At 38.0% G+C, this 13,696-nt stretch overlaps 1 protein-coding gene across 1 annotated transcript; it reads right to left on the reverse strand.

Annotated features, from left to right (window-relative positions):
* Positions 1 to 1,914: 1,914 nt before the first annotated feature.
* Positions 1,915 to 13,696, reverse strand: LOC103709462 (phosphoenolpyruvate carboxylase, housekeeping isozyme). The gene is made up of 10 exons (XM_008794796.5): positions 13,058 to 13,696; positions 12,082 to 12,473; positions 11,724 to 11,808; positions 8,624 to 8,846; positions 8,266 to 8,369; positions 8,061 to 8,151; positions 5,811 to 5,965; positions 4,531 to 5,529; positions 3,798 to 4,184; positions 1,915 to 2,428 (listed from the first exon to the last, which is right to left on the reverse strand). Exons 1-10 carry the CDS (start codon positions 13,223 to 13,225, stop codon positions 2,132 to 2,134), a joined length of 2,901 nt encoding a protein of 966 aa, XP_008793018.2. The 5' UTR covers positions 13,226 to 13,696; the 3' UTR covers positions 1,915 to 2,131.

The following is a 13,696-nucleotide window of genomic DNA, read 5'->3' on the forward strand; positions in this document are numbered from 1 at the left end:
ATGGAATCTTAGTGCCTGTATCATGACCCCTATCTAAAGGTGATGCGTACGCAACAACCACTTCATTCATATCTTTCCTTGTTCAAACAACAATCTTTTAATCAAAAGTGGGAATTTAGAAAGCCCCACAACCGGGCACACCTTGCTGTTCGAACCATGAAAGGGTGCACAAAGAACTATTTAGTAAAAGAAAATCGTACAAATTTCCTACAAATTGTGGAATAGTCAAGTTGTGTCTGGTGGTCTTTTTATGTTATACTTAATTTTGGGACCCATCTACAATAATAGCTGACATATAGAAGACGAGAAATTGCATTAAAAAATAGGAACATCAATTGATACGGCAGTCTGCAGTTAGAGAAATGAAAAAAGATAAAAGAACAAAAGCAATCTAAAGAATTTAGCTTACGTATATCAGCGAACTTACTGCATGGTTGGGGGACATTGTTGCCCTCCTATCAGGTTTTCAGGTTAAGGTGGTCGAGAACCTTTGTGTGCTGATCTCTCTCCTGAATCCTGACGCAGAGAGTTGATGCAAGGCGTGATAAATACCTAGTCGCATGAGCTTCTAATAGTCATATTAAGGATAGCTTTGAGTATTTGGAGTTATCGCTACAATTATCACAAGATTACATATGCCTTGGAACTCCATGCTTCTTCATGTAGCCTGAGCTTTCTGTAGAACACGGACATGATCATTATTATATCCTGGGTATGATTAACCTAACTCTCGTTCTTCTTTTGTAAATCAATCCAACTTTTTGATACTAAAAGAATTGCAGCAGTGATATCAAACAGGTACAAGCCCTTGATGGCACCCTAAAGCATTTCCAAACGCATCTTGCACAGCACGGGTGTTTGCTCCCATGTACGTAGGTCAGACATCACATCTTTGAAGAATTATGACATACAACTGCAGTTGTCATCATTCTCCCATAGCAAAACCGTCAGGCAACATCCAAGGCATCGAGCACAAAAAATCTTGACGAACAGTAGTGTAGAAATTATACTTGATTTGCCACCTATTTCACAAACGATAGATAACTGCAAGAGTTATAATGCAGTTGAAATTAATGAAGGGAGAATCTTCAAGGATGATAGCAAAAATAGCTTGTGAAGGAAAAGAACTAGTGTTTCCATAGTCCACATATGACTAGCTGCCTGCAGCTTTGAGCATGTAAATACAAATAATAGAATTATGATTTCCTACTTGGAAGAGTTTTTCTATTCAATTGCAGACTTATTGACAGACTTCGCAGCATACAAATAGAGATATAGTCACTGAGAAAATATTCTTATGTCACAACCATTCCAGCCAGCACATACGTGCTTCATCAACTTCTGAAACTTTGGACCTTCCACATTCCACGCAATCGACTTTCCCATGCAGCAGGAGCTACTGGAAAAACATGGGAATGTCGCGCCACCAAGCCTACAAGTCAAGACTTGAAATATCAGGATATTCAGATCAAGAGTTTCACTTGTCAATCATTGAAACGGATCTTGCGATTCCAACCAGGCTGATCGGTACCAGTTAAAGCCACACCTCCAACCTGTTGGATATGGATCAGTTATGGAAAGCCCAACCAATCAGACCCGGCTTAACCTGATAAATATTAGTTCCAGAATCTGGGGTCTTCCCACATAATGACTATAAAGGTGCTCAAACTTATAATTTGTCAAACAAGAATCATCAGCTCGCATGTCTTATCGTTTCATTTGTCATCAGATCAGAAGATATGGCAATTTACAGATTAGTTTAGCCTCCAACTCCCATGGCATGATTTGGGGTCTGCCCACATAATGACTATAAAGGTGCTCAAACTTATAATTTGTCAAACAAGAATCATCAGCTCGCACGTCTTATCGTTTCATTTGTCATCAGATCAGAAGATATGGCAATTTATAGATTAGTTTAGCCTCCAACTCCCATTGCATGATTTCATTCTCATTATTTGTACTGGCACTACAAAGCCAAAAGCGTTTGCTGCCCATTCCAGAATCGACACATACATACAAGGTAACAAGAAAGCAGCAAAGTTTCTAGGGCAACATGACAAAACATAAAACACGCACACAACTCGTCTTGATATATGTTTGAAAGAAGCATTCTGGCACATAATTAACCAATTTAGCCCGTGTTCTGCAAGCCAGCAGCTATACCCTTCATAGTCAGAATGAGGGTATCCTCCAGCCCAGGGGCATACTCACTTGTGGGGTTTAGCTTCACCAATTCTGCAGCTGGCTTGCTAGACTCCATTATCTCCTTTGACAGATGTGGTCTCACCTTCACATGGTAACTGGGGTCTCTAATCTGCTTCAGCGTATAAGCTTGGCAAACATTCAGAGTTGTGATATATGCATCACGCAGCCGTATTCTCTGTTTCAAGTATGGATCACCTTCGAGGAGATCTTTGTGACCAGCAACCTGCACAAACCCATGTTTGGTTACCATTATGTGATTAATGACATTTGACAACTAGAAGTACATATCAGTGAATAATGTAACTTTTCCAGGATATTAAAAATCAACAGTTCCATGATCCAAGTAGCAGGCTGTATGGATTTTACTTGTGTAAAATTTTAAGTTAAAGTTCATAATACTACTTTTTTAGTTCACCAAGGATCATTTAACAACATAGCAAAAGGGCCTTCACAAGTAAATAATAACAACTAGGCTGCAATTCAAAGTAGTATAACTCCCAGATCAAATTTCTTATATCGTTGATATCATGGATGTATCTATTGTTTTATACATTAGAGATGTTAAAAATGATGTATGATCATTACAATATTGAGATGTGTAAAAAAAGTATCGTTACTCTGAACCGTCAAAAAACAACAAAATAACAATCACTTGAATTGTCATTTCATATTGAATAATCTTTCCAACTATTGGACAATAGATGTTTTCTTTTTTAAATACAAAATATCTGCTTTCTGGTACATGCATAAAGACTCTAACACAAACAATAAGTTTGCATGCAAAAGAGCATGGAATTGATCCTTGAGCACTTTTATGCCCTATAAGCTTTACAAATGCATGGACCTATGTAAAGTTCATGAGGATGGATTCAAGACATTGACAGGATATAGAGATCATTCATTTTAGACTGCAATGACACATTGAAGGATGAATTTACATGTTTCTGAAGTTGAAATACTGAACCTTGAGTACATGTGCAGGCTCTTGTTAAAGGAGCCCAAAGGCACCAGGATAGATCCCATGCAGAAATCGGAGGGTATATGGTGTACACATCCTGAAGAATAAAACCATCTACTCAATTGTACAAATTTTCTTTCTTAAATTTAGTAGATCTCGTTGTTGACTTTTCCTATGTAAGAAAGACCTGGTCCTATTCGAACTATATGTTCGTTCTTTAGAAACATGATAACAAACATTCAGTATGAAGAACATCATATTTAAGAGTTGTACCTTGGTCACTTATTAGGACTAACCTGAAAATGAAATTTCTACATTTTAATGGAGTTGCCCCTGGCTTTGCCGCCCACACACATCACATCATCCCACAAAATGGTGCAATTGCCTTAGCCTTGATGCTGTTATGTCTGGAACATGGTATTTTCAAGGACTAACTACCTATTTAAACTATCAGGGAAGGAGAATGACAAACAACTTCCTGGCAAAATTCTAAAATGACAAATGCTTCCTTAGATGATGAAACTAAATGCCTAAGTTACAATATGTACGGCTCAAAATCTCATGTAACCCAACAGACAAGCCTTTAGCTTCCTCTAACATAAAATTAAAATGAAAATGGGAAAGAGAGAATTACCTGAAGAAGAAGTTGCTTTGTTTCTTCGTAGTTGGCTCTTAGTCGTTCACCAAATGGCCATAATTCTTCATCCACAAGCAATTTGTCATATAAAGCAGCTATGCCAGGATTTCCCTTGGTGAAAACCATCTCAACCAAGTCAATGGTGACCCTGAAAAATGGCCACTCATTGTACATCACCTGAAGCATGTGAAGATTCCTGATATCTTTTTCCATGACATGCTTAAATGCTGCTCCAAAGCCAAGCCACACTGGAAGGTGAAAACGTGTTTGTGTCCATGCAAAGATCCAAGGGATTGCACGTAGTGATTCTATGCCCCCACTAGGCTTTCGTTTTGATGGTCTGCTGCCAATGTTCATCCTACCATACTCAAGCTCGGGAGTTGCCTACAAATATTCAAAAGTGTTTCCTGTAATGATCTATAAGAAATTGTATCTCCAAGAAAAAAATTGAATGAAAGAGGAGAAGCACACAAAGAAACCTAGGAAAGAAATTAAAGAATCTACATGATTCCACAAAATCACTATTTCCTAATAAAACAGTTGCTCAAAGTAGCTACATTTTTTTCTTAAATTGGTACATCCTCTAAATCAAAGAATTAGTCTGTCCATCAAACCAAAAAAAAGAAAAAAGAAAAGAATGGAAGGTCAGGCTTAGCATATCAGTGGAAAGTTTGTGGCAACCAGAGTAGTTCATTAGCTGCATAGAAGATGAGAAAGGAGGATTACTTACTAGGCGGAAATATTCAACGAAACGTGGTTCTTGGAATACAATTGATCGGTATTCCCTTGTGGCTATAGCAGCCATCTCATCCATCAATGCACGCCATTCCGGCTTTGGAGAAATAGGGGGATGCATTCCATGTTCAAGAGTAGCAGCTGTGAATCGTTCGAGTGTTCTGAAGCACAAATGCTCCTCTCCAAATGACTGCTCAATAACTTCGCCTTGGACCGTGACCCGAAGTGATCCATGGATCGTGTCTGGTGGCTGAGATAATATAGCAAGATGAGTTGGACCACCTCCTCTTCCAACAGTCCCTCCTCGCCCATGAAACATTGTCAGTTTCACCCCATATAGCTTGGCGACCTTTATAAGCTCTTCCTGAGCTTTGTATAACTGCCAAGCTGCAGAAAAACGCCCAGCATCCTTCCCTGAATCCGAATATCCAATCATGACTTCCTGTTTTCCATCAATCCGGTTCCTGTACCAATCTATTGAAAAGAGTCGGGCTAAAGCAGCAGGGGCTGCCTCAAGATCTGCAAGTTTCTCAAACAGAGGGACAACTCTCAGAGGTTTCTTCACACGGCACTCACGCTGCAACAGCTCAACAGCCAGGACATCTGATGGAGCAGTTGCCATTGAGATGATATATGCCCCAAAATTGTCTGAAGGAAGTTCTGCAATGACATGGAATGTATCTAAAACATCAGTTATTTCCTCAGTTTTGGGAAGGTCAGGACCAAACAAAGGGCGCTTTCCATTAAGTTCAGACAACAGCCATTCCTGACGTTTTTCTTCTGACCATTCACGATATGATCCAATTCCTAGATGCTTGGTGATGGCATCAATAACATCAGTGTGCCTGTCAGATTCTTGCCGGATATCAAGTCTCACAAGTGACAGTCCAAATATCGATACTTGGCGCAAAAAGTCAAGAAGGCTTCCATCAGCAATTGGTCTATCACCACAACCACAGAGAGATCTGTAACATAGCTCAAGAGGCTCCAGGAACTGCAAGAACAAATAGATGAAAAAAGTACACAAACATGTATAGTCACACAGGTGTAAATGAGTGATATATGAAAATTTACTGGGTGTGAAGTTCAGAAAATACTAAACATGGCTAAAGCATGAATGTCAAACATTGAGTTTTACTTGATTAAGTTTTTCCAGATCCTATATCTTATAAAAAGGAGTTTTTGACATAGAAGGTCTGATGCCAGTTTCTCACATGCTGGGGAAAAGAAAACAAAGAATCTTTTCTAAAGCATGATTCATTTAATCATTTGTACCTGTTCAACATTGGTGAAAGTTGCTTCCTCAGGGATATCTGAATATCCATTCGACAATAAATGGCGGGACCGCTCACGTGTATTGTATAGCTTATCTCTGACATCACTAAGTATAACACGGTAAGGCTCATTTGGAGGAACTTGTTTCCAAAATTCTGCATTCAAAATTATCAGAAAAGCCATTAAAGCATACCAATACTAATGATTATTCTAAAGTACAAAAAAAAAAAAAAACTTTCCATGACAGCGTAATGGCATGGTCATATAGCAGAAGAAAATGTAGTGAACTGTTTTCCTGAAACATGTAACTTAAGAAGTATAAGTCAATTGAGAATGAATCAAGTGATGCACTGGCTGGAATTGGTCTGGTCAGTGTATTGGACATGTCAAAAGTGTGATGAAGTATCTACTTTTTGTCTAGTCGGCAAAAGTATCCAAAACGAGGGCTACCATAAGGTTTGCCTTAAGGAGTGTCTCACAAACTCCACTTTAGTTGGTTTTAAATATCTCATATAGATGTTTACCTGTAGTTGGGTGTCTCAAGTCCTCATAAGATGTGGGTATGACACTGTGTTTTCCTGTTGTTTACATGGCGTCCTTTTTCTAGCCTTCTTTCACTTGATTGAAGTTTATTTGCATAGCATAACATAACATATTTGCATGTATCAAACTGAATATGTATGCAAAACCCTCCCACAATACATGTCTACAGCCAAGGAGAATCACGTCTCTGGTGTACACCAAAAAAAACTCTAGTAGGTTGTATCTTGCAAGTTGTTGGTAGGAGTCTGCAATTCTAGCGAAACCCACAACATCTATACTTCTTTAAGATTTTTTCTCCACAGCTTCACATGAGAAAAGCACAAAATAATGTTAAAATTCATAGTAATACTTGCATGCTTGTTACTTGCCGCTTGACTCTATGTCAGGCCCATAACTGTAGTCAAAAATGTTTGAAAGCAACTAACGAAAATCTGTAGGAAAGATGGCCTTCGCCAGACACACACACACTCTCTCTTAGATTAGTGTTGGTGCGAACCATGGTTCGTTGTACTAGCCCGAACCAGACGATATGGGGTGTACCGTACCATTTCAGTACCAATACCCAGTTCGGATGGCATACCGATACTTGGTACACCGAAAAAGCCCCGTACCGTCCGTACTGACACTATGCTAGTGTGACACCGGTATAGAGTCTGGTACCGACACTGTGAACTCACGCTTTTCATGGAATAAGGGCAGAAAAAGTGTTGCTATTAGCCTAGTGGGCATTAAGAAAGACTAGCTTAAGCACAGTGGATCTTTCATGTAAGTCAAGGCCATTAACTTCTTGATGGGCATCGGGGACCATGCAAAAGATTCTTCCCTATCATTTATTACAGATCATCAATATGATGCATTTGCACTAAGACATTAAGATCAACCTCCACAAACTTCCAGCCATTTCATAAGCTGTAGTCTACAAAATACAAATATAAAGAAATTTGCTTCTAGTAGTTCATTGTCGCAGCAAATAAGGATAATGCTTCTATTCTGTATGATTGTGACCACCACATACTACTAGGACCTTAGGAAAAGATCAGGCAATAGATTATCCATATAAACCCTCCAGGCAATAAAAGTTGCCAGGCATGAGATATAAGTACCGGCAGTAGTAAGCAAGGATGCTGAAAGGATGTAAAGGGGTTAATAGATCCCTATAAGATTTCACAAGTATATTGATATCTCTGTTCTACAAAAAAGGAATTGGGCTCTCAGTGGAGTTTAGAACCCTACAACACAGAGGATCACTGAGTAGAAATGGATAACTGAATATTGAGTAGGGACTGTAAAGCAAATATTTGCTTCTTAATTGCTAGAGGGACCAAAATTATCTAGCAAGACTTAAGGGAATATTTAAGACACATACATTGAATGAATAATGCACAAGATGCCAAAAAAATGGCTGTATATGCATAAGATAGTTGCAGCAAATTAGAGGATGTTAGAAAATAAAATAAGCAACAACAGATTATAATGGCTTAAAACACCTGCGACTAACAAATTTGAGAAGTAAATTTTGTGATCAGAGAAGGTGTCAGAGTAAAGTATCCAAATTTTCCAGAAAATACAAGGAAATTGACCCACAAATCCAACATGAATTAATCCAGAACACTTTTCCAAGCAAAACTATTCTATTCACAATAATAATGGAATGCATGATATGCTAAATGTACTATAAATTTCACAGAGAAAAACTAATTTACAGACCTATATAATGTTTTGCAGCATCTTTTTTTGAGAAGCGGTGTAGCTCATCTGCTCGTACTCGGAGCTCATCATTGCAGCGCCACATAGAAAGCTGCAGGAAAATACAATCATGCAAGAAACCTATCATGCATAAGTTTCTTTATGAGAAATCAATGACAATATAAAAGACAAAAGTTGTATAATACAAGTGAGAAAAAAATGATACCTCAAACATTAGATCTTCTATTTGGGAATAGTACAGATTTGCAGCCATCATTCGAGCCAACAAGCACACATCCCTTGTCACTTCTGGAGTCACTCTAGGATTTCCTATATTACATAGCACACAACCATTAGATTGATATGACATGGAAAAACTAAATAAAATTTCCCCTTTCTTAGATGACTGATATAATGAAAAATATGCAAAAAGAAACTTTTCCGGAATTCGGCTCCCCACTTCCTTGAGAGAATCATTTGTTTTTGTGAAATAATTGCACACTTTTATTGTTAGATAATCTAATCAAGGCAGTTAGCGAGAAAATGAAAAAGTTAGAAAAAAGGTTTTTGAAGATGTATCATACCGTCACGATCTCCACCCATCCAAGAAGAAAACTGAATAAGAGGGGCATTATAAGGCACACGCTCATTTATTCCAATGTTTTTCAGAGCTGTATCAATCCGACGTAAGAACTTTGGAACACCTTTCCATATTGTCTCATGAAAATAGCTCATTCCAGCCCGCATTTCATCTTGAGGAGCCGGAGGAGTTCTACGTATCTCATCTGTTCTAAAGGCAGCTTGAATCTGCAAAAATATTACCAAACAAATAAGCAAAACAAGCAAGTATATTGAACAGGGTAAAGAAGCCCAAGAAATAAAATTAAAAAGAAACTTTTCCAAACAAGACAATGGTCACTAAAAAGTCAATGATGGCAAAAGCTTATGCTGATTTACATAATCTGTGAAGCATGTTTCTTCTTGGTATGCCTACTTTCAAGCCATTATTAGAAATTGATTAAAATCAATTAAATTTTATTATCCAGAAATTTTTCTTTTTAATATGAAGTGGTTTTGATGTGTTGAATATGTTGAGAACATGGTACATTGTACTGGCCCGTACGGGGCGTACCGTACCATACCGGTTCGGTACCGGTATCCGGTACGGATGGTGTACCGATACTCGGTATGCCAAAAAAATTCCGTACTGACATTGTGCTAGTGTGGCATAGGTACGGGATCTGGTACCGAGACGGCGAACCTTAGTAGTTGAGAACATTGGCTTTCATATAATTTGCGTCAAACAGCTATTACATGTGGTTGCTAAAACCAGGATCTGATACTAAGTGAAGCATGTAATTTATACAGCTGACAGTCATAACGGAAGCCAAAAGATCATGCTTTTCTTTATTAAGAAGCATAATTGCATCATAACAAACATAAGGCATCAGCGCAGCTGCAGTAACTGAGAATTTACAAATAAGAACAGCTGCAGTAACGGGCTTGGTTCCCGGTTCCGAGGCGAGGGGAAAGTCACCATTGAGTTCGACCTGGCTTTGGTCAGCCGTCCGTCGATTGTTAGAGGAGCTGTCCTGAGTCCAATTCTTTATAAGTCCATAATTTAACTTCACAAATAAGAACCTAACTAATATATTTTGAGAACAGGCCTGCTACCAACAACTTTGATTGGAATATTGTTGCCCTTTTTAAGTATAACATAGAGATATGCTGAGACAAAAGGGGTTAATATTTAGTCCAACCAAATGGATCAAAATGCATCTAAAGTAATAATGATTAAAAAGTTGATGCCGTAACTGAAGTTGATGGCTAAAAGATAACTCACAGATGTATTTCCTGTACTAGATGAAGTAAAAGGATGGATAGATAGACCAGAAATTTAGTAATATTTGAAAAGATGATGCTTTGTCTAAAACTAGTGAATAGACTAAACAAATATTTTCTCAATACTGCAATGAAGAAAAAGATGGAGAGACAACAGGGATGTGTCCAATTAAGGAAGCCAGGAAGGCCTGTTTAGTATATAAATACAATACATCCGGCATTAAGACTAACTATGTTGCATTATCTGCCTGCCTGTCCACAACATTGGAACTCCTCATGCATTGAAAGTGACAATGATCCAAATTGTTAAGATAAAGCAACTATTTCCAAGGAAACACGAAAAAACAGAAACTATGGTGCATGATTGCTCAAGACGAGATGGTAATATGCAGTGAAAGAATGATCTCACAGGCAAGAGATGTACATGGTTAGATCATACAAACTTCCAAGGATAGCAATTTTAAAAGTTCTAGCAGTTTCTGATATGCTTGATATTAGCTGCTCTAAGCAGCCTAAGCAAACTACAAGGGTAAGAATTTTATGCTCCTCAAAGAATCTAAATATAAATCACATCTAGATTTGGTAAGGTGAAAGAGCAAAGCCCCAAATACAAAAGAAGAAGATAAACTTAGACCTTGCCAAAATTAACATCCTGAGCATCTGCTAAAATGCAAAGAATTCTCTGATGGAATATCACTATTTTAATAGCATTTGCTTTTTGTCATTAGTACATTACATGGTTATCTCAATAAAACACATCCCAGGAGCAGTAAAAGGCAATGTATCTCCATCGAACTGTTTTCGAACTTGCCAAAATGATGAGCAGCTTTCAAAACAAGATTTGTGCTCAATAAAGAGGACAAACTAAATCCGCATTCCGAATGCCAAAAGTGGTAAAGAAACACAGTCAAACAAAAATTTCAACAAGACATCTATATAAGAGTGGCCTGCCAATCAACTATTCTGGTCCACGGACAAATATTAAATAAAATAAGCCTATGAGCAAACACCAACTGTCTGAATCACTCAACAAAATAAATAAATGGTGTCAACATTCTGTTCATACCTCATACTCCAAAGTGCTTCTGGTTTTCAAGAATTTTCTCATAGCTTACTTTTATCTCTCCTATAATTCTGAGTTTTTCTATTAGCATGCTACTTAGTCTGTAACGACCATGAATACGAGAATATACATCCCATTCCGTATTACTACAAATTTGGAGGTTTTTCTAAAATTCATCTATAGTTTTTATAATTATCACTCCTTTTATGCTGTATATTTTTCTTAGTTTATAATATGTATTCAATTTTTAAAATATTTTTCCTTTTCCCTTGTCTAGAGGTGTCCACTGATAGAATTGAACTTCCAACATATTCATTTCACAAAGGAATTAAACTGAAGGATGTAGTGGTCTTTGTGGGATTTGTTGATCATTGGACAGCAAATTGACATAAGGAATGGTGTTCAACTTTGATGGACAGTTCATCAGCCAAAGAGTCAAAACTCAAGCAGCGTCATACCAGGTTCAAACTGAATCATTTAAATTAGTATAATTAAATTAATATAATTAAATTAATATAATTAAATTACTATAATTTAGCCAACTCTTATTAAATGACCTCATAAGTTTCTTCTATGCAAGCTATAAACCTCGTGAATAATGCTGATTAGCCTTTAGGTTAGGAGGTGATCAGTAAAATTTATTTACAACCTCCAGATAAAAATAGGACATATGAAACTGGAATGATATCTTCAAGCTTGAGGCAAGAAGACATAAAATTCCAAAACAAAATATTTGCGAGATAAAAGCTGAAACATAATGCACACGCTAATCAAATTACCTCTCTCTGAAGAGCCTCATCAAGCTCCTGCTTGTCATCAGGAGTAATATCCTTGGCATACAATTGTGCCAAACAATTCCTTATCCTGAACAACAAAAGCAAATGTTCAAATATGATATGTAAATTGTTTTTCTGTCTCAAAAATGATGTGCAAATTGTTTCATCTAGAAACATGTGAAGAAGATTGTCCCCGAGAAGAGATTGATAAGGACTAAGGGAAAAATAAGGTTACACAACAAAAGAAAAAAAAAGCTAGAATGCATGTATGGTTAAGCTAACTGATCAAATTTGAAATAGTATACCATGTAAGTAATACTAATCCATCCCAGAGAAAAAATTCTGAGTATTGGCTGCAAACCTTGCATGTTTCTGAAGCAGCGATCTCCTGACCGACTGAGTCGGGTGTGCAGTCAAAACCAGATCAACTGTCTGGCTCTTCAGAGCATCAAAGACCTCTGCTGGGGACTTCTTCAGCTGCACCATGAGCCTTTTAAGGGTCTCTTCAATGTCTGATTCAGTAGCCGCAGAATTTTCATCAGCAAAATATCCTTTTTTCAGCTTGATTCTCCTACGATAGGCAATCTGGACCTCCTCAGCCAAGTTGGCCAAGTTAAGCATGTGTGAAAACGACTTCGTGACCACAATGGAGTCACCTGGGTCCAAACTTGTCAGCACATTCCCCAGCTCATCAAGCTTGCTAGGATCACGCTTCCCTTCATACTCTGCAGATAGCTCATAGCACTCTTGAACCTAGCAACATAAAGCAAGCCATTGGTTGATCTCAACTCTCAGTATAGAAGAAGTCTACCCATACCATCTACTGCACTAACATTAACTAAAAGAGCAAAATGAGCCGTTTAAATAAAACAACATAACACAAACTCTAGACTGATCTGTTGAAAAAAAATATGTTTTTCCTGGAAAAAACAGAAATAACACAAACTCCATGGTTCTCTAGTTCTCATCTAAGTTCTAACGTCAGACAAAGTTTAGACCAATGTAAAAACATTTGTTTGCAAAGATCAATGTAAATAAGTTGATATAAATCATCTGCCAAAACTTCAATTCTTAAGATATTCATTTGATTAATCATTCATCTAAAAGAGTGCGAAAATAATTTCAAATAAACATCGAAATTTGAGATGAGCTTTCTCCCAAAATTGGACCGAGTCACACAATTCAACATGTGAATAAGTAAATCACCCGAAGTCCACTTTTGACAGCGACAATATGGGTTTTGTTCAAGTCCACATTTTTACCAAATTTTCAGCCCACAGATATCAAGAAAACAAACAGAAATCACCAGAAAGTAAAATCGGGCAGAAATCCAATACCGTTTCCCTAATATCCTCGCCATGCAAGTCCTGGAGAATATCAAGAAACCGATCCAAGAGGAGCGCGTCATATTCGACCAGCTTATCATCTTCCGACACCTTGCGCGGCGCCAGAAGCCTCAGCTGCGCATCAACCGAGGCCAACTTCTCCACCCCGTTCCGAGACATCTCTCTCTCTTCCACTCCCCACTCCCTCACTCTCCCTCCAAATCTCTTTCTCTAACTAATACTCAAATATATATATATATATACACCCAAACTCACGACTATAAATTAGAAACCACAAACCAAAAAGGAGATCCCCTTCAGAATCCGATCGAGGGCACGAGAAGAAAAGGAAAGCCCCCGCCTTCTGGAGACGATAAAGGGCCAGAAACCCGCGAGATGGCTCTGAAAACCCTAGATTTCTTCCCCTTTTTTGCACTTTTGGATGGACAAGGAGAAGGCGAAGCCCGTGAGAGATGGAAGTAGAAAAGGAGAGAGAAGAGAGGAGAAGAAGCGATGGAACAAGAGCACAGTGGGCGTGGGGGAGAAAGTACCCTCCCCCCTGTTATTTATAGAAAAAAATTGGCCTCTCTCTGACCTTTTGAGGAGCAATTCTATGAGACCTACGATTCTACCAAAACTCGTCTCGATGCC

The sequence above is a fragment of the Phoenix dactylifera genome, chromosome 9 (genome assembly GCF_051530095.1).
Source record: "Phoenix dactylifera cultivar Ajwa chromosome 9, Ajwa_hap1_PhDact_Kaust_v1.1, whole genome shotgun sequence".
In the NCBI taxonomy this organism is placed as follows: domain Eukaryota; kingdom Viridiplantae; phylum Streptophyta; class Magnoliopsida; order Arecales; family Arecaceae; genus Phoenix; species Phoenix dactylifera.